Raw genomic sequence first — 25967 nt, 5'->3', positions numbered from 1 at the left:
AAGGAATTAAGCCAATTTATGTAACTGATTAGGTGAGTAAAAACACAAGCTTAATGAAGGAATTTTCTTATAGCAATTGCCTGTTTTAAAACATGGGTCCAATTTAGATGAGACAGAACATGCAAGGCAGTCACCTGTTAAGCAGTCTCCCGACCTGCTGCTTATTCCTCTACATCTGTCTGATGGAAGAACTGAAGTTTGGGGTGCTATGGGTACCTCCTGCTCATATCCAGGTGGCAAAAACCGCCCAAAGCTTCTTATGCAGAAAAGAAAACAAAAATAGGTTCATGAAAACCCAGACAGTGGAATTCCAATTTGTTCCTGATCCTAAGGTCTCATAATTTGAAGTTCATTATTTGTTTCATAATAGTCTCTCCATAATATCCTTTCTTGCAACAACTTTTCTTCTTTTTTTCCTATTAAGGAAGTTTTAAATGACACAATTTCCTACCCTGATGGCACATTCATGGATTGGGAGTTTAAGATCTCTGTCTTATATGACATTGCTAAGGTAAGAGAAACACACACACAGAAAATATGAAAATTAAATATAAGAAAACAGATCTAACAAGTTATTCAACCTTCTGTGCATTGGTTTCTTCATCTGTAAAATGATAATAATAGCTATGCCATAGGGTTGTAGGATTTTAGGTTGTGAGGATTTTGTGAAATAATGCATGTGCTTATAACAAGACCTGGTACAAGGAAATGTTCAATATATATCAGTTATTGTTATGTTATTATATCCTTTGTAGTCTGGGTGTGGGGCATGCAGTTTCATAAATTTTCCAGAAATCGAAATCATATAAAACTACAAGAAAGACAACTGGGCTGAGTGCAGTGGCTCAAGCCTGTAATCCCAGCACTTTGGGAGGCTGAGGCAGGAGAACTGCTTGAACCCAGGAGATGGAGGTTGCTGTGAGCCAAGATGGAGCCATTGCACTCCAGCCTGGGTGACAGAGTGAGACTCCATTTAAAAAATAAAAAAGACAACTGAATCCTCAACTTTATAAGAGAAAGTATTAAGTACAGGAAACCATCTTGCAGGAATCAATAATAAATGTGGACATGTATATTTTCAGACGTGATAGGAAAACAGAAGTGGACATGAGTAACCAGGGCCTCATTCAAGAATGAAGAAAAGTTGGTTATGAGAGGGAGCTGTTTGATACAGTCTTAACCCACCTGAAAGTTATATGGGTTCAGAATCAGTTTGAAAAATGCGTTACGAAAATCGATTTGCCACACACATTTCACTCCTATGATCCAGGCTGAAAACCAGCTTCAGCTGAGACACCCTCTAACCACCAGAGAGAAGCACATCAGCCAAAAACAGGCTTCCTCTGTTTTTCCTTTTTGAGACGGAGTCTCACTCTGTCCCCCAGGCTAGAGTACAGTGGCGCGATCTCAGTACACTGCAACCTCGGCCTCCCAAGTTCAAGCGATTATCCTGCCTCAGCCTCCCGAGTAGCTCGGCCTCCCAAAGTGCAGGGATTACAGGCCTGAGCCATTGCAAGGGGCCAGGCTTCCCCTTTTGAAACAGAATGATTGAAACATTGTTTCAAAATAGGATGAAACCAATTCCACTTTAGGAAATAATCTAGCCTGGCAAACCTGCCCCTTTGGAAAGGCAAGGCACTATTATTTGTATGTTTATTTTAAATTCATGTAAAAAAGGACCAGAGACCTACCCAGGGTCACAGACCAAATAAGTGGTAAGCAGAAACACTTTAAAAAAAAAAACAACCCTTTGCCTCATATTATATACAACTACTTAAGCAGAGATTTTAGACAATTCCCTTCTACTCTGTCATTTAAACAGACTTTGAAACGAGATATAATGTGTAGGCAAATATTAGGGCTTCAGTAACATTAAAGTAAAATAGTGGGACTAAAATTAAAACCTGATGGTGTGACTGTCTGCTGAAATGGTTTCCAAATGTCACTTTTTTCTTTAAAATAATGAAGCAGCTGAAGTGTGTCACATTTCTGTTTTTCTATCATCTGAAAAATTACAGGGAATGTCATATCTGCACTCCAGTAAGACAGAAGTCCATGGTCGTCTGAAATCTACCAACTGCGTAGTGGACAGTAGAATGGTGGTGAAGATCACTGATTTTGGCTGCAATTCCATTTTACCTCCAAAAAAAGGTCTGTAATGAATGAAGTGTTCACTAGTTACCTAACTGATTTTTTTTTTCAAACCCATGTAGCATGGTCAGGAAATTGTAATACTGATCAGAAGATAAGCACTTAAAGCCACAAGAGACAACAGCTGGCTCATTCTCCAGACCTTCCCACTTGTCAGTCAGCAAGTATTTCCTGAGTTAAACAAATGTCCTCTGTGGATTTCCTTCATCCATGTGTCCCTTGATATCACTGAGAAATCATGAATAACTTAATGGCTTGTAGGATTTGAACTAGGTGAAAAAAATACAGAAGGTTGGAGCAGGAAAAGACCTTAGACATCATCTAATTTAACCTTTTTCCTTTATGGAGGACAGCACTGAGACTCAGATTTGTCCAAGAAGGTAGAGTACAATCCAGAGGACCGACTTTCCATTTGAGACATCATTCATTTATCTGTGGCAATAAGAAATATTAAGGAAAAAACTCTAACCAGTAAAATATATTCTTACCTCTTTCAGGATGTGGTGAGAGTCAAAAAAGATAACAAAGAAAACAGATTTGTAAAGTATAAAGGGCTTTTCATGTTGAACATTTACTATGACTCACAGTTAAACAGACTCAGATATCTAGCACTCACATTGCCTTGAAATACTACCTAGATCAACCGGGCACGGTGGCTCACGCCTGTAATCCCAGCACTTTGGGAGGCCGAGGCAGGTGGATCACCTAAGGTCGGGAGTTCAAGACCAGCCATGACCAACATGGAGAAACCCCGTCTCTACTAAAAATACAAAATTAGCCAGGGTGATGGCGCATGCCTGTAATCCCAGCTACTCAGGAGGCTGAGGCAGGAGAATCGCTTGAACCGGGGAGGCGGAGGTTGCGGTGAGCTGAGATCACACCACTGCACTCCAGCCTGGGCAAAAAGAGCAAAACTCTGTCTCCAAAAAAAAAAAAAAAAAAAAAGAAATACTACCTAGATCCAAACACTAAATTATATTTCTAATTCAACTTTGCGATCCTTTCGTTTTTCCTTAATAAAAGAAAAATTGCAATTCTGTCCCTACATCCACATCATGTAAAGTGTAATATAATATTGAACTCAATCCAGTAATTTCTTATTGAAGACCTGTGTGCCAAGCATCGTTCATGACATAATAGTACAAATCATCATCAGATAACCCAGCATGACAAAAATCAGATAAATTACAAGTCAAATCCTATCATCTTGAACAGCACTCACTTATACCTACCTACCTATGGTGTCGGTTACCTGAAATTCTAGCATAAGTAGATTTACTTACCTTTTCTACAACCCCTGACCTTTACGATCAACTGGGCATGAATCACAAGTCACAAAAATTCACAAGACATAAATTCAAAAAGGTGATGTACATTTGGACAGAGAACCAAATAAGGAAAACGTGCATCATCATAAACATGTTACTGCACCTAACAACATGAATCTATACATGTTTCATTGAAACTGGTGAAGACAAGTCTGAGAAAGTTTATAAGGAGTAAGGTGATCCTGAAAAATTTGTGAAGCATGTTGAAGAAAAATTAATTGCATGCCCCTGTTATTACTAAATAGGGTGTGTAATAAGGATTCAAAACTTGAGTATCTATGGGAGCTAAATACAGCATTGCACTCATGTGAAGTGAGTGAACTAGATGTAGACACTAGGGAGTGGCAGGGACAGGAGTAAACTGTGAGTAAATTATGTGCATTACTTTTTTAAGAATACTGCGGGAACCAACAAAAACGCCACTGCGGGCCCTAGCTCAGTTGGAGGCTGCCAGTATGTTATGCCTAGAAAATATCAGTCATGGCCGGGCGCGGTGACTCAAGCCTGTAATCCCAGCACTTTGGGAGGCCGAGACGGGCGGATCACGAGGTCAGGAGATCGAGACCATCCTGGCTAACATGGTGAAACCCCGTCTCTACTGAAAAATGCAAAAAACTAGCCGGGCGAGGTGGCGGGCGCCTATAGTCCCAGCTACTTGGGAGGCTGAGGCAGGAGAATGGCGTAAACCCGGGAGGCGGAGCTTGCAGTGATCTGAGATCCGGCCACTGCACTCCAGCTTGGGCGACAGAGCGAGACTCCGTTTCAAAAAAAAAAAAAAAACAAACGAAAATATCAGTCATAGTCTCTTTGTCTTAGTGTACTGTCTTTATCTTCTTTTGGTAAATTTATATTTAAATATGTATATATACACATTAAATAATAAATTATAATATTTAAATAAAATATATTTAGTATACATAAATTTTTTTTTTTTTTTTGAAATGGAGTCTCACTGTGTCACCCAGGCTAGAGTGCAGTGGCGCAATCTCAGCCTACTGCAACCTCCGCCTCCTGGGTTCAAGCTATTCTCCTGCCTCGGTCTCCTGAGTAGCTGGGACTACAGGCGCCCACAACCACGCCTGGTTAATTTTTGTATTTTTAGTAGAGATGGGGTTTCACCATATTGGCCAGGCTGGTCTCAATCTCCTGACCTTGTGATCCGCCTGCCTCAGCCTCCCAAAGTGCTGGGATTACAGGCATGAGCCACCACACTGGGCCAAAATTTGTATTTTAAAGGATTTCATAGGTTCATTCCATATGTCCCATAAACTACTAAATTCTTCAACCTCTCATATTCTACTGTATTCATTCAACATACATTTACTGAGCATTTACCACAATCAGACCCCATTCCAGGTAAACCTTGAGGGTTTTCAAGACTGTGATCCTAGCAGTTTTAAATAACATACTGCCATATGACCTCACCCAGATCCTAACATTTCATAGTTAGTCTAAAAGGTGTGTGTTCTCTCTTTGATCACCGGTATTTGCCAAAAGTTTTCAAAAGCTTGGAATCATATCAATTCAAGGCCACTCATAAGCGATCACCCATATTTAGAGTGGATGGTGTAGGGAATTAGAGAGCAAAGGTAGGTTGGAGGCCTATGAGCCACTCACCCTGCTCAATTTTGTAATCTCAATGTCTGCATTTACAGACCTGTGGACAGCTCCAGAGCACCTCCGCCAAGCCAACGTCTCTCAGAAAGGAGATGTGTACAGCTACGGGATCATCGCACAGGAGATCATCCTGCGGAAAGAAACCTTCTACACTTCGAGCTGTCGAGACCGGAACGGTACACCTAAACCCCTTCACGTGCCCCCTCTGGGAGTCAGCCAACCTGCTTTCTAGGCTTACTGAGACCCTAATCTGTTTGTAACCACATCACAATTCCTTCATCTGCAAAATTAATGACTTATTATCGGCATTATACATTTTATAAGAGGATTAGGAAGATTAAATATTACAGTGCCCTGAAAAGCATAAGACAACATACACTGCCAGGTGTTATTATTGTCGGTATTATTGTTAACAATCTTCCTTTACGATTCTCCTCTTTCCTTTTGATTCCAATAAGAGAATGTACCTGCTTAACATCTAAACTAGAACACTCTAACAGGTTGACATACATATTTTAGTTCTCACTAAGAGTAGATCTATAGTTTTTGGCCACGTGTCCTCTCAGGGGAAAATGGTTCCTTCCATTCGTTCAATTCTCACTTACTGAGCATTTATTATGTGCTAACTGTTAACTGGTTGGTGGGGAGTACGGTGACTAAGGGATGTAGAGAGGGTGGGGTCAAGTATGAACAGAAGAAGCCTACTGAAGGCAGTGGTGCCCGAGCTGAGTTTTACAGGGTCAGTAGCATTTTTTCTCTTTTTTTCTTTTCTTTCTTTCTTTCTTTTTTTTTTCAGACAGTGTCTTGCTCTGTCGCCCCCAGGCTGGAGTAAGTACAGTGGCATGATCTTGGCTCACTGCAGTCTCTGCCTCCCAGGCTCAAGCAATCCTCCTGGCTCAGCCTTCCAAGTAGCTGGGCGACAGGTGCACACCGCTATGCCTGGCTAACTTTCGTACTTTATGTAGAGACAGGGTTTCACCATGTTGCCCAGACTGAGCTCCTGAGCTGAAGTGATCCCCCAACCTCAGCCTCCAAAGTGCTGGGATTACAGGTGTGAAGCACTGTGCCCCACTCAGTAGCCTATCCCTTAAGGTAACCTTCTGGTTATAAGTGGGATGAGACCTTTTCACTGGGTGCCTCATCAAATTAACACCTGTCTACTGAGTGCTGGTCTAGGCTCTGCAGCACTCTCACTGAGCTAAGAGCCATCCAGGGGAGTGAACCAACTGGATTTCTGTTGAAATTCCTTCCATTTCTTCATGCTGTATTCTTCTTTGTAATTTAAAATTTTCTCACCCAACCAGAGAAGATTTTCAGAGTGGAAAATTCCAATGGAATGAAACCCTTCCGTCCAGATTTATTCTTGGAAACGGCAGAGGAAAAAGAGCTAGAAGTGAGTATATCTTCCCGCATTCGTTTCCTTGGCCTGCTATAAAAATCACCATAAATGTAACAGATTAAAACAACAAAAATTTATTCACTTACAGTTCTGGAGGCTAGAAGTCCGAAATCAAGTGCTCAGCAAGGCCACACTTCCTCCAGAAGAGCTAAGGGGCTAATCCATTCTGTACTTCTTCCAGAAGCTTCTGGTGGCTATTAACATTCCTTATCTTATGGCCACACAATTCAATCTCTGCTTCTTGGTCACAGCTTCTCTTCTGTCTATTCTCCCTCTATATCCTTTCTATTAGGACACATGTGATTGCATTTGGGTCCACTCAGAAAATACAGAATAATCACCTCATCTCAATAATTTTAACTTAATTATATCTGCAAAGGCTCTTTTTCTAAATAAAGTAGCATCCATAGGATCCAGGGATTAGGACGCAGCATGTCTTTGGGAGCCAGCCTCAGCCTACCACATTCCCCATGCCCTCCCACCACTCCCCAACTCAGGAATGATCTGGCTTCTAAAGTACACATCTCATTCTCTAATTTTTTTTTTTTTTTTTTTTTGAGACAGAGTCTTGCTTTGTCTTCCAAGCTGGAGTGCAGTGGCAGGATCTTGGCTCACTGCAACCCCAGCCTCCCGGCTTCAAGCAATTCTTCTGCCTCAGCCTCCCAAGTAGCTGAGACTACAGGCACCTGCCGTCATGCCCCGCTAATTTTGTATTTTTAGTAGAGATGGGGTTTCACCGTGTTGGCCAGGCTGGTCTCAAACTCCTGACCTCAAGCGATCCCACCTGCCTTGGCCTCCCAAAGCACTGGGATTACATAATAGGTGTGAGCCATTGCTCCTGACCTCATTCTCTATTTTTAAATTGATACATAATATTTGTACATATTTGTGGGGTACATGTGATATTTTGTCATATGCACAGAATGTGTAATGATCAAGTCATGTATTTAGGGGATCCATCACCTTAAGTAGTTATCATTTCTATGTGTTGGGAACATTTCAAGTCCTCTCTTCTAGCTGTTTTGAAATATACAATACATTGTTGTTAACTGTAGTCACCCTACTCTGCTATCAAACATTATAACTTATTCCTTCTAACTATATGTTTGTACCCATTAACCTACCTCTCTTCATTCATCTCCTCCCCTACTTACACCCTTCCCAGTCTCTGGCTATCGTTATTCTCTCCACCTCCATGAGATCAACTTTCTTAGCCCCTGCATGAGTGAGAACATGTGATATTTGTCTTTCTGTGCCTTTCATTTTACATAGTGATCTCCAGTTCCATATGTGTTGCTGCAAATGACATGATTTCATTATTTTTATGGCTAAATAGTATTCTATTGTGTATACACCCTGCATTTTCTTTTTCCATTCATCCATTGATGGACACTTAAGTTGATTCTGTATCTTTGCTATTGTGAATAGTGTTGCAATAAATGTGAGTGTGCAGGCATCCTTTGATACACTGATTTCTCTTCCTTTGGATAAATACCCAGCAGGGGAATTGGTGGATCATATGGTAGTTCTATTTTTAGTGTTTTGAGAAATCTCTATCCTATTTTCCATAGTAGCTATACTAATTTACATTCCTATCAAATCAACAGTGTGTTGATTTAATGGAATGTTTTTAACTGCTGAGTTGTTTGAGTTCCTTGTATATTCTGGAATATTACCCTTGTCAGATTAATAGTTTCCAAATACTTTCTCCCATTCAGCACGTTATCTCTTCACTCTGTTGTTTCCCTTGCTGTGCAGAAGCCTTTTAGTCTAATATAGTCCCATTTGTCTATTTTTGGTTTGGTTGCCTGTGCTTTTGAGGTCTTAGCCATAAAGTCTTTGCCTAAACCAATGTCCTAAAGTCTTTTCTCTATGTTTTCTTCTAATAGTTTCATAGTTTCAGGTCCTCTGTTTAAGTCTTAAATCTATCTTAAGTTGATTTTTGTATATGGGAAGAGATGTGATGTCCTTTCCCCATTGTATGTTCTTGGAGCCGTTGTTGAAAATCAGCTGGCTGTAAATGTGTGGATTTATTTCTGGGTTCTCTATTCTGTTCCATTGTTTATGTGTCTGTTCCTATGCCAGTAACAGGTTGTTTTGGTTACTGTAACTTTATAGAACATTTTGAAATCAGGTAATGTTATGCCTCCAGCTTTGTTCTTTTTACTTGAGATTGCTTTGGCTATTTGCGCTCTTTTTTGGTTCCATATGGATTTTAGGATTGTTTTTCCAATTTCTGTGAGAAAATGACCGTGGTATTTTGATAGGATTACATTGAATCTATAGGTTGCTTTGGGCAGTATAATCATTTTAGTGATATTAACTCTTCCAACCCATGAGCATGGGATATCTTTCCATTTGTTTTTGTCCTCTTCAGTTTCATCAGTGTTTGCAGTTTTCCTTGTAGAGGTCTTTTACCTTCTTTGTTAAATTTATTCCTAGGTGGGTTTTTTTGTTTTTTGTTTTTGTAGCTATTGTAAATGGGATTGTCTTCTTGATTTCTTTCCCGCTGAGTTTATTATTGGTGGTATATAAAAACACTACTGATTTTTGTATGTTAATTTTTTTTTTTTTTTTTTTGAGATAGTCTCACTCTGTTGCCCAGGCTGGAGTGCAGTGGAGTGATCTCAGCTCACTGCAACTTCCGCCTCCTGGGTTCAAGCAATTCTACTGCCTCAGCCTCCCAAGTAGCAGGGATTACAGGCACCTGCCACCAAGCCCAGCTAATTTTTTCTTTCATATTTTAGTAGAGACGGGGTTTCACCATGTTTTCCAGGCTGGTCTTGAACTCCTGAGCTCAGGCAATCCGCCCTCCTTGGCCTCCCAAAGTGCTAGGATTACAAGCGTGAACCACCGCACCCGGCCTGTATGTTAATTTTATATCCTTCGACTGTACTAAATTTATCATATCTAAGAGCTTTTTGCTGAAGTCTTTAGGTTTTCTAGACGTAAGATCATATCATCTGCAAAGAGGGACAATTTGACTCCTGTTTTCCGATTTGGATGCCTTTTCTTTTTCTTGCCTAATTGCTCTGGTTAGTACTTTCAGTACTATGTTGAATAGGAGAGGTGAAATTGGGCATCCTTGTCTAGTTCCAGTCGTTAGAGGGAAAGCTTTCAGCTTTTCCTCATTCTGTGTGATACTTACAGGTTTGTAATATATGGCTTTTATTATTATGTGGGTGTGTGATATATGGCTGGCCTTTATTATGTTGAGATATGTTCCTTCTATGTCTAGTTTTTTGAGAGTTTTTATCATGAAGGGATCTTGAATATTATCAAATGCTTTTTCTGCACCAATTGAGATGATCACATGGCTTTTTTTCTTCATTCTGTTGATGTATCATGTTTATTGATATGCATCTATTAAATCATCTTTGCTTCCTGGGGATAAATCCCACTTGATCATGGCATATTATCTTTTTGATGTGCTGTTAGATTCAGTTTGCTAGTATTTTTTTTTTTTTTGAGGATTTTTGCATCTATGTTCATCAGGGATATTGACCCACAGTTTTCCTTTTTTGTTGTATCCTTATTTGGTTTTGGTATGAGGGTAATGCTGGCCTTGTAGAATGAGGGAGAATTCCCTATTCTTCAATTTTTTTGAATAGTTTGAAGATAATTAGTGTTAGTTCTTCTTTGGAAGTTTGGCATAATTCAGCAGTAAAGTCATCCAGTTCTGGACTTTTCTTTGTTGGGAGACTTTTTATTAGTGATTCAGTCTCATTACTCATTGTTGGTCTGTTCATGTATTCTATGGTATTCTATTTTTTTCTGGTTCAATCTATGTAGATTGCATTCATCCAGGAATTTCTCCACTTCCTCTGTATTTTTCAGTTTGCTGGTATATAGTTGATCATAATAGTCTCTGATAATCTTTCACGTTTTTGTGCAATTAGTTTTTATGTCTTTTTCTAATTTCTGATTTTGTTTATTTGGATCTTTTCTCATTTTTTTCTTGGTTAGTCTAGCTAATGGTTTATCGACTTTATTTATTTTTTCATAAAAACAACTTTTGGTTTCAATGATCCTTTGTATTATTTTTTCAACCTCTATTTTCTCTAGTTCTACTCTGACCTTTATTATTTCTTTCCCTCTACTAACTTTGGGTTTGGTTTGTTCTTGCTTTTCTAATTCCTTTTGGTGCCTTGTTAGATTTGAAATTTTTCTATTTTTTTTGATGCAGGCATTTATTGCTATAAACTTCTCTCTTAGCAGTACTTTTGCTGTATCCCATAGGTTGTGGTATGCTGTGTTTAAATTTTCATTTGTCTTAATTTTTTCAAACTTCTCCTAATTCCTTTATTGACTCAATGGTCATTCAGAAGCATGTTGTTTAATTTTTATATATTTGTGTAGTTTCCAAAGTTCCTCCTGGTACTGAGTTCTACTTTTATTCCATTGTGGCCTGAGAACATATTTGATATAACTCTGATTCTTTATAAATATGTTGAGACTTGTTTTGTGTCACAACATACAGTCTATCCTGGAGAATGTTCCATGTGCTGAACACAGGAATGTTTATTGTTTAGCTATCGAATGAAATGTTCTGTAAATGTTAGGTTCACTTGTTCTAATGTGCAGTTTAAATCCAATGTTTCTTTGTTAATTTTCTGTCTTTATGATCTGCTTAATGCTGAGAGTGGAGTGTTGAAGTCCCCAACTATTATTAGTTTGGAATCTACTTCTTCCTTTAGATCTAATAATATTTGCTTTAAATGTCTCTATGCTTCAATGTTGAGTGTGCATATGTTTAGAATTGCTATATCCTCTTGCTGAATTGAGTCCTTTATCATGATATAATGACCTTTGTCTCTTTTTACAGATTTTTACTTAAAGTCTGTTTTATCTAATATAAGTATAGCTACTCTTGCTCACTTTTGGTTTCCATTTTCAGGGAATATCTTTCCATCCCTTTACTTTCAGTCTACATGTTTCTTTACAGACAAGATGAGTTTCTTGTAGGCAGCCTATAGTTGGGTCATTTTAAAAAATCCATTCAACCAGTTTATATCTTTTAAGTGAAAATTTTGATCCATTTACATTCAAGGTTATTATTATGTAAGGGCTTATTCCTTTCATTTGATTAATTGATTTCTGGTTGTTTTATATATCCTTTGTTCCCTTTTTTCCCTTGTTTATCATTATGGTTTCTGGTTTTCTATAGTGGTAACATTTGAGACCCTTCTCTTCCCTCTTTGTGTGATTGCTTTACTAGTGGGTTTCATACTTTCATGTGTTTTCATGGTGGTAGATGTCATCCTTTCACTTCAAGGTGTAGGACGCCCGTAAGTATTTCTTGTAAGGGAGGTCTAGTGGTGATAAATTTTCCTAGCTTTCACTTGTCTGGGACAGCCTTTATTTCTTCTTCATTTATGAAAGATAAGTTTGCTGGATATAGTATCCTTGACTGGAATTTGGTTTTTCTTTCAACACTTTGACTACATCATCCCTTCTCTCCTGGCCTGTAAGGTTTCTGCTGAAAAATTCACTGTTAATCTGATGGGGGTTTCCTTATAAGTAACCAGATGCTTTTTTTCTTGCTGTTTTTATAATTTTCTCTTTAACTTTTGACAATTTGACTATAATGTGCCATGCAGAAGATCTTTTTTAATTATATCTATTTGGGGATCTCTGAGTTTCCTGTATCTGAATGTCTAAATCTCTTGCTATTATTTTGTTAAATGGGTTTTGTATTCCTTTTATTTTCTCTTCACCTTTTGGAACACAAAAAAATTTAAATATTTAGCCACTTTATGGTGTCTCATACATCATGTAGGCTTTGCTCATTCTTTTTTGTTCTTTTGTCTTTATTTTTGTCTTACTGGATTATTTCAAAAGACCTGTCTTCAAGTTCTGAAATTCTTCTGCTTGATCTAGCATATTGTTGAAGCTTTCTAATGTATTTTGTATTTTATTGAATGAATTCTTCAGTTCCAGAGTTTGTTTTATTCTTTTTTATGTTATCTATTTCTTTGGTAAATGTCTCATTCATATCCTGAGGTTTTTTTTTAATTTCTTGTATTATTTTTCTTTATTCTCCTGTATCTCACTGAGCTCCTTTAATATTATTTTTGATTATTTTTCCAGAATTTTATTCATTTCCTTTTCATTGGAAATTGTTACTGCAGAACTACTGTGTTTCTTTGGAGGTGTCATATTTCCTTGCTATTTCATACTTCTTGTGTCTTTATGTTGATATCTGTGCATCTGGTGTAACAATTACTTCTTCCAAATTTTAACATTTGCTTTCATAGGGGAGGACTTTTTTCCTGAAGATGTATCTATAGTACTGGTTGGGTGAGGCACTCTGGCTTTGATTCTGGGTGCATGCAGTAGTGTAGTCTCCACATAATTTACTCATCTGTGAGCAGTGTCAGTGGGTCTGTTATTTCCCTAGTGGGTTATTTCCCTAGTGGTGTGTACAGGCACTGGCTACAGTAGGCAGGGGTCATTCTCAATTTTTATAAGCTCAATGAACAAGGTGTGCATGTGGAATACTTACTAGACTTATAAGTACCATCTAATGATTTAAAAGGAAATATGCCAACATCTAGAAAGAATAGAGAAATGTACTTTCACTCATTTTATCCTTCCTCTGAAGGAAATGGAGCAAAAGCTCTTTACATTTGCTTTTTAAACAGTCCCTCAAAAAGGCCTTGAAGCCCTGTGAAAAATTTCTAATTATTTTTCCTTTTAGCATTTTACCTGAGCCTTAATAATCCAAGAAAGTAGTGAGTAAAGTATTTTAAGATATTTATGGTCTTTAAATAAAAACATCTTTTGTTTCTTGTGGGATAAAAATAGAAACATTTTCCTTCCATTTACAAAGACACTGCCAGATGAATTTTATGGCCAGACTCTGCATGGCATGAGTGGGCCATTTTTACCTCTCCCCTTCCCTTTCTTTTTCAATAGTAATAGTATGTTGAAATACAACTTTCTGAAATACAGCTGCTCCTAGCCTCATTCCTTTCTTTCCTCATTCCTTTCTTTCCTCCTGCTTTTCTGAATTCCAGGATTCCTCCACACAATCAGTATATCCTTTCTCAAGCCCTTTTTTTCTAATCTGAGTGTATCCAACTGTTTAAAACCTTATTCACGAAAACAGCATCGTCTTTAATTCATTTGTGTAGTTGGACAGTTCTGGAATTAGAAATGAGGAATAAAATTTCATGTCAAGTAGCTGATGCCAATAGAATACAGAGTCGAAACTAGATCACTCAGCAATGCCCAGAAACACCCGGTAGAGTCATCCCTCTGTCCACAGGGAATTGGTCCCAGGAACCCCTGTGGATACCAAAATCCACAGCGGCTTAAGGATCTGATATAAAATGGCATATTATGTACATATAACCTACATAAATTATCCTATGTACTTTAAATTATCTCCAGATTGCTTATAATACCTAATATGATGTAAATACTATGTAAATATCTGTGGTACTGTATTGTTTAGGGAATAATGACAAGAAAAAAAAAGTCAGTACATGTTCAATACAGACACAACCATCCAGTTTTTTCCAAATATTTTCCATCCCCATTTGGTTGAATCCTGAATGCAGAACCCATGGAGACAGAGGGCTGACAGTATTTCACTCTGTGGCACTGGATAGGCCCAGTTGTTTGTTGTTTCTGCCTCTACTGCTCTAAGGGAGTCGGCAGATGACTTACCAAGGCAGGAGCATCATCTAGTGGTGAATATTGGCAACTACAGGCTATACCGCGACTCTAGCTCCTTCCCAGGGAATTGTTCAGGCAAAGTACAGGGACAAGGATTGCATCTAGTGTCAGTTATGATCTTGTTTTTAGACAGACTGAAAAACAAACTTTATTTAAGACAAATGGTCTTCACCACACATTTTGATACAAACAAAAAAAGCTGCAAACAGGTGGTAGGAGATAAGATGAGGTTTCCATGGGCTTCCTCCTGTCTCCCTACCTCTTCCTCCATACCTCCTTCTCTCCATGTCACTTCTCTACTGCAGCTGTGCATTATAATCACCTGAAGAGCTTAAAAATCTACGAGTGCCCTTTGCCCATACAATATTTGGGACATACTTATACTAATGAATTATTCATCGTTTGTCTGAAATCCAAATTTAACTTGATGTCCTTTACTTTTACTTGCTAAATCTGGAAACCCTCGTAAGACCACTTCAAAATATATTAAATCAGAATGACTTAGGGTGGGGCTTAGGCATAAGAAATTGTGCAGATGTTCCCCAGGTGATACTATTGTTTGCTATAAGTTAGAACCATAGACAGTAGGGCTTTTATTCTCATTTGGAGCCATTTGCCTCATACTCACTGAGCCTTTGTTCCCCCACCAAACTGAGGGTTGGGCTGATATTTCTCGTGGCCCAATAACAAGATGTAGATGAACTGAGGAGGAAAAGAGTTTTTATTTCTGTAACCAGTTATAGGGAGAAGGCCTGGAAATTATCACCAGACCAACTGAAAATTACAATTTTTTTCAGAGCTTCTATACCTTCTATATGTCTACATGTAAGTATGCATTCATTTAAAGACATGCGTGATTAACTTCTTTTAATCTATAACTAAGGTCTGAGTCCTGAAGACCTTCTTCTAGAGCCTCAGTAAGTTTACTTAATCTAAATCAGTCCAGGTGCTGGGATGATTACCCTTCTCTTGTCTCCTGCTAAATCGCAGAGGTTTAGGGAGTTCCTTCAGATGCCCAATAAACTTCTCTGTGGAGGTCTGGGGAGTTTCTTCAGACCCCCAATAAAACTTGTTTAATCCTAAATGGGTTCTGTTAAGAATTCCTTCGTTATTCTGTCATGCTTTAAGGCCCAGGAAAGGCCTACGCAAAACTCTTGGTGGACTTTTGTTACATTCCAGCCTTTGTATAAGGGCGCTGGCTTTTAATATTTAAGTTCACCATGCAGTCAGTACTGAAACAGTTGTTATGGAGGCCTGCCATACCTTCACTACGTTTTTCTCTCTCCAACGTAAACCTTGCAAGCTCTTGTAAATTCACTTAGTCTCCCCTATCAACCTGTCCTCCTCTAAATTGGTATCACATTTTTCATTAATTTCACCCAAGGGAATAACTGGATCAGATAATGCAGGTGGTCATGCCTGAGACAGAAACCAGCGAGCTGGGGATCTCTTGTCCGCATTGACAGACTTGAAGATATTTTTAAACTATTCCTTGCCTTAATCACTCCCATCAATGAGAATAAGAATTCTCTCTTGATTTAGTTTACTATCTACTGAGCTAATTTGTCCTTGTTTTCTTCCAGGTGTACCTACTTGTAAAAAGCTGTTGGGAAGAAGATCCAGAAAAGAGACCAGATTTCAAAAAAATTGAGACTACACTTGCCAAGATATTTGGGTATTGCTGCAATGTTTACTTTTATTCACTAATTTCAGGGTTTTAAAAAAATTGTAGCTGACATTCAGTGGCACCTAAGAATGAGAATGTCTATTCCAGTGAAAAATTCCAGGTTGCAACCAACACCTGTTTCATAACATTAAAATGATACGGAGACTATCAGACCATTTTCCCAGGGAAATAATCACTTGAAAAGTTAAATAGTCAAGGTCAAAACTTGTCTGATTAAAAAGCAAACTTTAGCTGATTATAAATTTGTCTGTTACAAATAGAGCTTCTGGGTCCTTCTGTGGGTAATTAGGATTTAGAAGTGTAGCGTGAGTCCTGAGAATCTGTAAAGCTTCTAGACAATTCTTAATGTCGGCATGTTCTTAGGATCTTAAAGTCTTAAAATCTCCAGCTTTGGCCCTAGGTACTTAAGACATGTCATGAATCAGAGCATAATTCAAGGTGGGGGAGAAAAGTACATAATTATCTGGTGAGATTAATTTCTAGATAACCCATGTTTTCAGTTAATACACTGCAGAATGAGAAAAATAACACTGAATTAAGAGTTAGGCAATCCAATTTCTAGACTAAAATCTGATAAGAGTTTGCTGTGGGGCGTTAGACAAAACACTTACCTTCACTGGGTATCACTTTTCTTGTTAGAAAATTTGGATTGAACAAGATGATTTTTGTGATTTTTTCCAGGTCTTTCTGTAGTTCTCATTAGGTCAAAAGATTCAGATACGTAATGAGAGTAAAAGTCTAGAGCTGGAGGAGATGAGGTGGAGTGAAGTTAATGAACATGTGGTCATTAATTAGTAGAACTAAGCTGTCAGTTGTGGGAATGGAGCAGGAAATAATAATTAATTCTAGCCCCCCTTTTTTTTTCTCCTTCGCTGTCCTGTCCAGATGAGACTTTATGTGTGACTGATAAAATGTATGCTCATGAAGACACTGGGTCCTTGACACTCAGCCTTTAACGTGTGTGGTGGTTCTCAAACTTGGCTGCAGCTTGGAATCACCTGAGGAACTTTAAAAATACTGATACTGGGGTTTTACCCTAGAGAGGCTGATGTAATTGGTCTGGGGTACACGCTGGTGTCAGGATTTTTAATAGCTCCCAGGTGATTAAAATATGCAGTCAAAGGTGAGAAACTGTTTTAATTGAATCAATTCATCCTAGAGTGAGATTACGCAACTTCATCTCTTACAACTGCTCCCACATCCATTCTACCCAACTAGACTCTGTACTGGCAGTTGCAAGTAAAAATTCCCTAGGGAACTTGTTAAAAGATTCTGTTTCTTCATTCCAAGCCTAGCAATTTTCAGTCACATAGGTCTGGTGTAGGGCACAAAACTGTACTGGATTTTTAACAAACATCTCTCCCCATGCCAGGGGATGATGATGCAGGCCATCTTCTCCTGAGATCAGAAGTGATTGTTATTGTTGCAACAGTAAAATGACTGTGATTTATTCAGCACCTTCAATTGTGCCTTAGACGTTATGAACGTTATCTCTGATCCTCACAATGCTAGGAGAACTCAATGTGTCTTCTCCCCGACCTCTGCACCAAGGTTTGTCAGACCACCCACTGTCACACAAAGCTGGCATCTCATCTCAGTCTCCTTGATCTGACAAAATAATCCAGAGTTAGGCTTCTGGTGTCAGGACCCTGGCTCTCTGTACTGAGGAGCTAATATGAGGCTTGGCTTGGCTTTTCTTAGTCCTTCTCCTACACTTTCATTTATCACTTCTAGACCAGCTTTTAAAAGATTTTCCTTTATTGCAAATTGTTTCTTTTATATTTTAGAAAATATAAATAAGCAAGCAAGAAAGTAAAACATCACCTGTTTCCCAATAGGTGACCACCAGTCTTCAAAAAATAAAATTGAGATTATAATTTTTGCTATTTTATAAACTGACTTTTTCACTTAATAATACAGAGGGAGTGTCTTTCTATGTATTCGACAATACTAATTTGTATTTTATGATACAAATTAGAATGTTAATGTTCCATTGTCCTATCATATTTTAACTACATTTTTGTTATATATTTAGATTATTTTCAAATGTTTGCTCTTGTAAAGAATACTGTGACTTTTTTTGCTGTTAACTCTAAACACATTCATGATTGTTTCCTTAGGATAATTCTCAGAAATAGAGTTATAAGCTGATTGGTATATGCATTCTTAAAGCTTGTGACAGACTTTTACCAAATTGCTCTTCAGGAAGGTTTTGTACTGTATGTATTTCCTCCTTCTACACTGATTACCATCATTTTTACATTTGTTTTCCCTTTTTTAATCTTATTTTTGTCCTGAGGTTAAGTTGGGTTTTTTGTTTGTTGGTTTGAGACAGAGTCTCACTCTGTCACCCAGGCTGGAGTGCAGTGGCATGATCTCGACTCACTGCAACCTCCACCTCCCAGCTTCAAGCAATTCTCCTGCCTCAGTCTCTGGAGTAGCTGGCACGATCTCGACTCACTGCAACCTCCACCTCCCAGGTTCAAGTAATTCTTCTGCCTCAGCCTCTGGAGTAGCGCCACTATGCCCAGCTTATATTTGTATTTCTAGTAGAGACAGGGTTTCACCATGTTGGTCAGGCTGGTTTCAAACTCCTGACCTCAAGTGATCCTCTCACCTCGGACTCCCAAAGTTCTGGGATTACAGGTGTGAGCCACTGTGCCTGGACGAGGTTGAGTTTTTTTGTTGTGTTTGTTGGCTTTTATTTTTCTTTAATTATCTGTTCATCATATTTGTCCATTGTTTTATTGGATGTTCATTTTTTTAATAATATATAAGAGCTCTTTATCTATTACTACCTACAGACTTTTTCATGACCAAAAAAATGAAAGCTATATGGATACCTTGATCCGACGTCTACAGCTATATTCTCGAAACCTGGAACATCTGGTAGAGGAAAGGACACAGCTATACAAGGCAGAGAGGGACAGGGCTGACAGACTTAACTTTATGTTGCTTCCAAGGTAAGGCAAATCTTGCTGATGTGGGAGCTGAAATATTCAGCATATCCTTCTAGCATTGCTTTTCGTTGTGTCTATATAGGATTTGTTTCCTTTTATATATTCTTCAGTAGATTATTGGTTTGAAAATGCATGTATTTTGCTAAGCCTTGTTTCAGTTTGTACTCCACTAAGTAATGTCCTGAAGGTCACCTGTGAATGGCAGAGATGGGATTCTACCCAAGAGGCCCAAGCTGGAGTCCCTGATCTCCTTTAGCAACTCTGACCTCAAAATCTCAAACCTCTGAAAGTCAAATCACCTGCAAGAAAACTAGGAGGCGGATCACAGCTTGGGGGAAAGGAGTTGGAAGACACTTGGCAAGTGGTGTCTCGTAACCTTGTGATAGAAGGGCAGAACCCATGAGCCCTCAGAGTCCCTGGGAACAGTAGGGAACCCTTCCTACTCGCTTCAAGGATGATAATTTCTATCAGAGCTCCATAAATGTTGGGTACATAATGCATAATTCCTTGCCTGGTCTTTAATGCTGAGTTGTGACAAAAACAATATCCTGGTTATCTGGCTGCCTTCCCAGGGTTTCATTGGCGGTGGTTTTAACCAGTAATGTCACTCAAGTGATTTGAATCAGCTGGCTCACCATTTCAGCTTTTTTCCTAGCCTTAGTTCAATATGCCACTTGGACCATTAGTTGGTAGATGTTTTTATTGGATTTCCAAAGATTATATCACACAAGCCTCTTCAGGAGCTACAATACATCATGGTTTCCACACAGCTCACTTTGGTTATTCATGTAAAAATTATATTTGCAAGATAAAACTAAAACATGCATGAGCAATAACTAGAAGAATCAAAAAGAAATACGTGTAGCAGAGGGCAAATAAACTTAAGACTGCATGTAGGAACCAGTTATCACTTAAACATTTATTTGAACAGTACCCCTTGGGGTAAATACATTAAAATAGAAGTTTCTTCTTTTTAAACTATTTTTATTTTTATTTTATTTTATTTTATTTTTTGAGGTGGAGTTTTGCTCTTGTTGCTCAGGCTGGAGTGCAATAGCATAACCTCAGCTCACTGCAACCTCTGCCTCCTGGGTTCAAATGATTCTCCTGCCTCAGCCTCCCAAGTAGCTGGGATTACAGGTGCCTGCCACCACACCCAGCTAATTTTTGCATTTTTAGTAGAGAGAGGGTTTCACCATGTTGGCCAGACTGATCTCAAACTCCTGACTTCAGGTAATCCACACGCCTCTGCCTCCAAAAGTGCTGGGATTACAGGCTTGAGCTACCGTGCCTGGCCAGAAGTTTTTTCTTACGGGAAGACTTTCTAAGAGATCCACTCTGTATACTAATTTTATCTATGTCAGCAACGACCTGTTATCAAAGCTCATCATGTTAAGTCCCAGCCCTTCCTTCATTTATTTACAACATGAGTTTCTCTCTCTGGAAAACACACTATTTTCCAAGTGTAATAGTCTGTTCTCACCCTGCTATAAAGAACTGCCTGAAACTGGGTAATTCATGAAGAAAGCAGGTTTAATTGACTCACAGTTCCACAGGGTGTACAAGAAGCATGGCTGGGGAGGCCTCAGGAAATTTACAATCATGGTGGAAGAGTCAAAGGGAAGCAAGCACCTTCTTCACATGGCAGCAAGAGAGAGAGTGAGCAAAGGGCGAGGTGCCACACACATTCAAACAACTAGATCTCATGAGAACTCACTAACATAAGAACAGCAATGGGGAAATCTGCACACATGATCCCATCACCTCCCACCAGGTCCCTCCCTTAACATTGGGGATTACAGTTCAACATGAGATTTGGGTGGGGACACGGAGCCAAACCATATCACCAAACTCATATGACTTTTCAGATATAAGCAGTACAATGAATTGCAAATATGGCAGAATATCCAATTTTGTCATTGCATCTATGTAGCCTCCAAAATACTATGCACTTTATACAGGGCACATCAAGAACAACCACTCCAGATGTGTCCCTAGGAATCCAAGCCACAGCAAAGGAATGTTTTTCAAAGGTTCCAAGTTTTGTCATTGCACCAATTAAAAAGGTTTCTCCAGATGCTCTGGAGGTTCTCCAAATGAGTGTTAGAAATCTTTGTGGTTGATTGGTTGTTTTCTTTCTGGGACAGCCCACCTCCTTTGCTGCAGTCAGCATACCTCCAAATCTTCCCCATCTCCCTGAATATCCAAGGCCTGGGTTATGCAGGGAGTATAGTGCAAAAAAAGACTGGTGGGTGCGACCAAAGTGTTCCTGAGTTCTAATCCTGGCTCTGTCTCTAATGGGCTGTGGGACGTTATGGAAATCATACTTTTTTAGAACTCAGCTTTCTCATCTGTAAAAATAAAAGATTTATTTTCAATGACTTCTGTGGAACCTCCCAGCTTCCAGTTTCTGATTCTAGTGGTTCCATACTCAGGGCCACTACAAAGTGATGCCAAGGACAGACAGGGAACATCCCACTTCATGTCAGCCTCCACTCCCTTTTCTCAATGAAGAGGTAACTTGGCACACCAAGTATGGAGTCCCTTCTGGTTTTCTTTCCTCAATCTTGAATCTGATATGTTGCTCCTCATTCACCAAAGATATTCTAAAAGTTGCTTTAATTTGACTTCTACAATTTTAGCGTAATTTATTTACATGATTAATTTTGCTTTTTAAATGACCCAAATCTGGTTCAAAATGTATCAAACAAACTCTGGTTCTTTAAATGCATAGTAATTTTTCATAGTAATATTATTTCATAGTAATAAATCATATTAATTTCATAATTATTTCATAGTAATATTAAGCAATGCCGTGTTACACATTCCAGGAAAGTAAAACTATCAATTTTGTTGGGAAATTCAGATCTGATACCTGTGGTGATTTAAGTAATACCACACTCTCCTCAGCCTCTGCATATAGAGCCATATCTGTAAGAAGTTGATTATCAATAGAGAAGCAAAAAGTGGGCAAGTATGTATATATGAGAGTTTTGAGGCTATTAAAGTTCTCTGTTCATGTGTATTAGGGCTAATAATCAAACACTAAGTTAATGTTGAACCTGCTTATATTCATCTGTGTTCACAACATTTATTATATGTGTATGTGTGTAATATGTTCATGTATATGATGTAAGCAACCTCTCTTTGTTTCCTATTCACTCAATTCACTGGAAGTCTCAAATTCTAGAATTTCTAGTAGACAATCACTACTATCTGAAAGATTTATGTGAAACAAGAAAAAATTTGCTGAAGTTGAAGGCATTTTGTTTCCTTTGTTCATCTAGGCTAGTGGTAAAGTCTCTGAAGGAGAAAGGCTTTGTAGAGCCGGAACTATATGAGGAAGTTACAATCTACTTCAGTGACATTGTAGGTTTCACTACTATCTGCAAATACAGCACCCCCATGGAAGTGGTGGACATGCTTAATGACATCTATAAGAGTTTTGACCACATTGTTGATCATCATGATGTCTACAAGGTAACCACATCACCTAACAGGCTGAAACCATTAATTGTACAACCCAAGGTCATCAGAGCCTGAATTGGTTGTTTCTGTTACTACTTTTGTCCTCTCTAGTTTCACATTTAGTGAATTGGTGGTTGAATCTGAGCTAAAGGTGAAGAGAAGTAGAAGAATTAGAGGAGTGAAAAGTCAAAATTACCATTTAAGCAGCAGCACAAAAGGTACAACAGGAAGTTCAGCAGGAATGAATTTAAAGTACTAAATTTAGACAAAATGGCATACTCTTAAATCACCTCCAAAAAAATGGGCAGTGTTTAGGCTGACTGCAAATGAAGCAGAGAAGACACTGGGGTTATAATAAATAGAAAATCGTACTACAAGAATGTGTACAATTACACATTACAAAATGTAATATTCTGTCAAATAGTACGTTGACATTTGCTAAAGGATTATTTTTCAGGTAATTAAGGGTGTTCCTCAAATTACATAAAACCATTCAGATTATTTATTTGAACATTTCTAGAACTGTCACCACATCTGGACAATTTATATACTTATGAAGTACTTTTAAATGGCTAAATTCCTTTATAGCAATTTTATCACCCATTAACCATAAAAACTCTGAAGGAATCAGCATAGAACTGATTGAATTGGCCCCAGAAAAAGTGTAAAGGGCTATGCTCATACTGTGTTCCCAAATCACTTTTTGTGTTTAATATGTGATTAATTACTTCTGTTTAATGTCTATGCTTTTCAAAGGGGCAGAGCCACTCATGAGAAACTGTTTCCACAGGTGGAAACCATTGGTGATGCCTACATGGTGGCTAGTGGTTTGCCTAAGAGAAATGGCAATCGGCATGCAATAGACATTGCCAAGATGGCCTTGGAAATCCTCAGCTTCATGGGGACCTTTGAGCTGGAGCATCTTCCTGGCCTCCCAATATGGATTCGCATTGGCGTTCACTCTGGTATGGAGTTGAGCATTTTGGCAAATTGGGAACCACATGTACTGCTGGGCACCAACTAAATCAGAAAGGATAAAAGGTCTTCAAGTGTGATCGACTTCACGTTTACTCTTAATTCTTTTTGCCAAATGTGAGGTCCCACTATGCATCCTGAGATATTCAGACCCAGTTCCTAAAGAGCTCTAAGAACAAGACCTTTGAGGGCACCACTGACTGCTGAAATAACATGTACAAAAACAAGAAGCTTTGGACTCCTATTTAAATCACCATACCTATGATTTCATTTATCTCCTCCCCATTCCCTTTCTCCCCACCCCCAACTTCAATATATTTTCCCACTAAAATATTATAGTATCTTCAGTGGATTAGATTATCTACCAGGGAAAATAAAAAAGAGCTGGTGAAATTTCTATACTATTTATGCCCCCTCCCCTCCCTGCCACTGCAGTAGTACAGAAAGTACATGAGTCGCTTTCAAAGACCATGAAAGTTACATAGCCTTGTTAAAAGAAAAGATTTATGCATATTAAATTTAATGCAGTTTGACTGAGCAAAGAACAATTTTCAAATCAGATGGCCCTTAGAACCAGAAGAGGTTCAGAGAGCTTCCATGGGCAAGGTGGGCAGGCAATGTTTATAGACAGAAAACAGAAGTGAGGGACAGAAACAACTTGATTGGTCACAGCTCTGTGTTTCCCTGATTTGATCAAGGTCAGATCAGCTGACAGCCTGTGACTGGCTGAAGCTCAGCTACTGCGATTGGCTGAGACTCAGCTATCGGTAACATAAGTATACCCTAGTTAGGCTTTTAGTTTGTTTATGTGTCAAGCTAGGTTGCAGTTTGTTTTGTAGGGACCCCTAAGAGGCAGCCTCAGGCCAAACTTAGTTTAATTCAACAGCCTTGAACGTCAAGATTTGAGAAGAGTTACAGGTGTTATAGAAAAACATAGTAAGAGGAACTCAGAAGTCATCTAGATGAATCTTTTGCAAAGCATTGCTTAAAACCCAGCTTTGCAGTTTCTGAGTTAATCTTTAACTTCTAAAACTGTTAACTCCTTGCACTCAGTCATTCTATGCAAATGCTTGACTGAATAACCCTTATTTCCTACCTAATACCCCACAGTGCATAGTCTAGCCTGGGCTTTTGTTCTGCTTGTTAGAACCTCCTTGTGCCACAGGCTTCCCCATCCAGCTGCATTCGCCGGGTCCATGAAATGCTTAAGGAAGGTTATGCCTTTGTCTTGTCTTCTGTCTTCCATTGTCATGGCACCAATCCCAGAAATGCCACCTTAAAATAAAAATAAAACAAACTTCAGCCATTGAAGTTTCAAGTCTACAGTGCCCTCCAGCAGTGTGAAATTCAGGGTTGTGTGGTTTGGCATAGTAAGCAAGCAGTGGGGCTCATCTTCATCCTTCCCAAGAGCCTTCTGTTTAAAATCACCTTTGCGATCTGGAACTCTGGATGTCTTTCTATTTGCTACAAATGTCGTTTTCTTTGTGAGAGCAAAATACTTTATGATCGCATGCATTGAATAATGATGCTTCATTGGATTCATCCATTTAAAGCAAAAGTCCCAGCTCACATTTCACATCGTCAGCCACTTGTCCATGACAGGAAGCATTCAGATTGTGACCATGCAGAGAGGCTTACCTGTCTTCACTCTACTCTGCAATTTCTATGGCCTCCACTTCCTGCTTTCTGTCCTTCATTTCAGGTCCCTGTGCTGCTGGAGTTGTGGGAATCAAGATGCCTCGTTATTGTCTATTTGGAGATACAGTCAACACAGCCTCTAGGATGGAATCCACTGGCCTCCGTAAGAAGGGAGATTGTTTTTCTCAGAGGACAAATATTCTGTCTTCCAGCAGAGGGCGACTGTGAGATAAAATGCACAATAAGTAGATACAAAGTGCCAGTGAGATGTAGAATAATTCTTCACATTAGTTGAACACAAACCTGTGTCAATCCAGCTTTTGCTACATTTGCTTTTGTTGTTGTTTACTGATAATTATTTTATTCTTCCACTTTTGCTCAGTTTTAGACTGCTTCTATATTTTTGGCTCATATACAATGAATCCGGGGATATTCTACTTAGAATAGTCATGGCATTTACCATAGAAATATGAAAGTTAAATTAAAAATCAGTAGGCAAGGTAAGAACTATACACCCTGGTTCACATTCTTGTTTCCCTCTTATTTTCCTTTTTTGTTTTTGTTGTTTAGAGATAGGCTCTCATTCTGTCATCCAGGCTGGAGTGCAGTGACATGATCATAGCTCACTGTAAACTTGAACTCCTGGCCGCCTCCTCCCAAGTAGCTGGGATTACAGGAACATACCAGCACATCCAGCTAATTTTTAATAGAGACTGGGTCTCACCATGTTGCCCAGGCTGGTCTCAAACTCCTGACCTCAAGCAATCCTTCCACCTTGGCCTCCCAAAGCATATTCGATTTTTCTGGAAATTGATTTTTGTGTATTTGTTTGAGATGGGGTCTCACTCTGTCGCCTAGGCTTTGGTGCCATGGCACAATCACAGCTCACTGCATCCTTGAACTCATCGGCTCTAGTGATCCTCCCACCTCAGCCGCCTGAGTAGCTGGGACTACAGGCATGCCACCATGCACAGCTAAATTTTTAAAGCTGGGACTACAGGCATGCCACCATGCACAGCTAAATTTTTAAGTTTTTCTGTAGAGATGTGGTCTCCCTATGT

General features: G+C 38.9%; 1 protein-coding gene across 1 annotated transcript in view; it reads left to right on the top strand.

The window, feature by feature from the left end:
* The window catches only part of GUCY2C (guanylate cyclase 2C), an 81709-nt gene that overhangs the window by 50029 nt on the left and 5713 nt on the right, over positions 1 to 25967 (top strand). Inside the window, exons 16-24 of the mRNA XM_001089601.5 lie at positions 425 to 511; positions 2019 to 2151; positions 5135 to 5272; positions 6401 to 6489; positions 15762 to 15853; positions 18670 to 18828; positions 22113 to 22305; positions 23084 to 23258; positions 24971 to 25069. Coding sequence (XP_001089601.1) covers positions 425 to 511; positions 2019 to 2151; positions 5135 to 5272; positions 6401 to 6489; positions 15762 to 15853; positions 18670 to 18828; positions 22113 to 22305; positions 23084 to 23258; positions 24971 to 25069 — 1165 coding nt within the window. The remainder of the gene's footprint in view (positions 1 to 424; positions 512 to 2018; positions 2152 to 5134; positions 5273 to 6400; positions 6490 to 15761; positions 15854 to 18669; positions 18829 to 22112; positions 22306 to 23083; positions 23259 to 24970; positions 25070 to 25967) is intronic.

This window comes from Macaca mulatta, chromosome 11 (assembly GCF_049350105.2).
Source record: "Macaca mulatta isolate MMU2019108-1 chromosome 11, T2T-MMU8v2.0, whole genome shotgun sequence".
Classification (NCBI taxonomy): Eukaryota; Metazoa; Chordata; class Mammalia; order Primates; family Cercopithecidae; genus Macaca; species Macaca mulatta.
The sequence above is the reverse complement of the archived record's forward strand: the minus strand, read 5'-3'. Positions and strand labels throughout refer to the sequence as shown.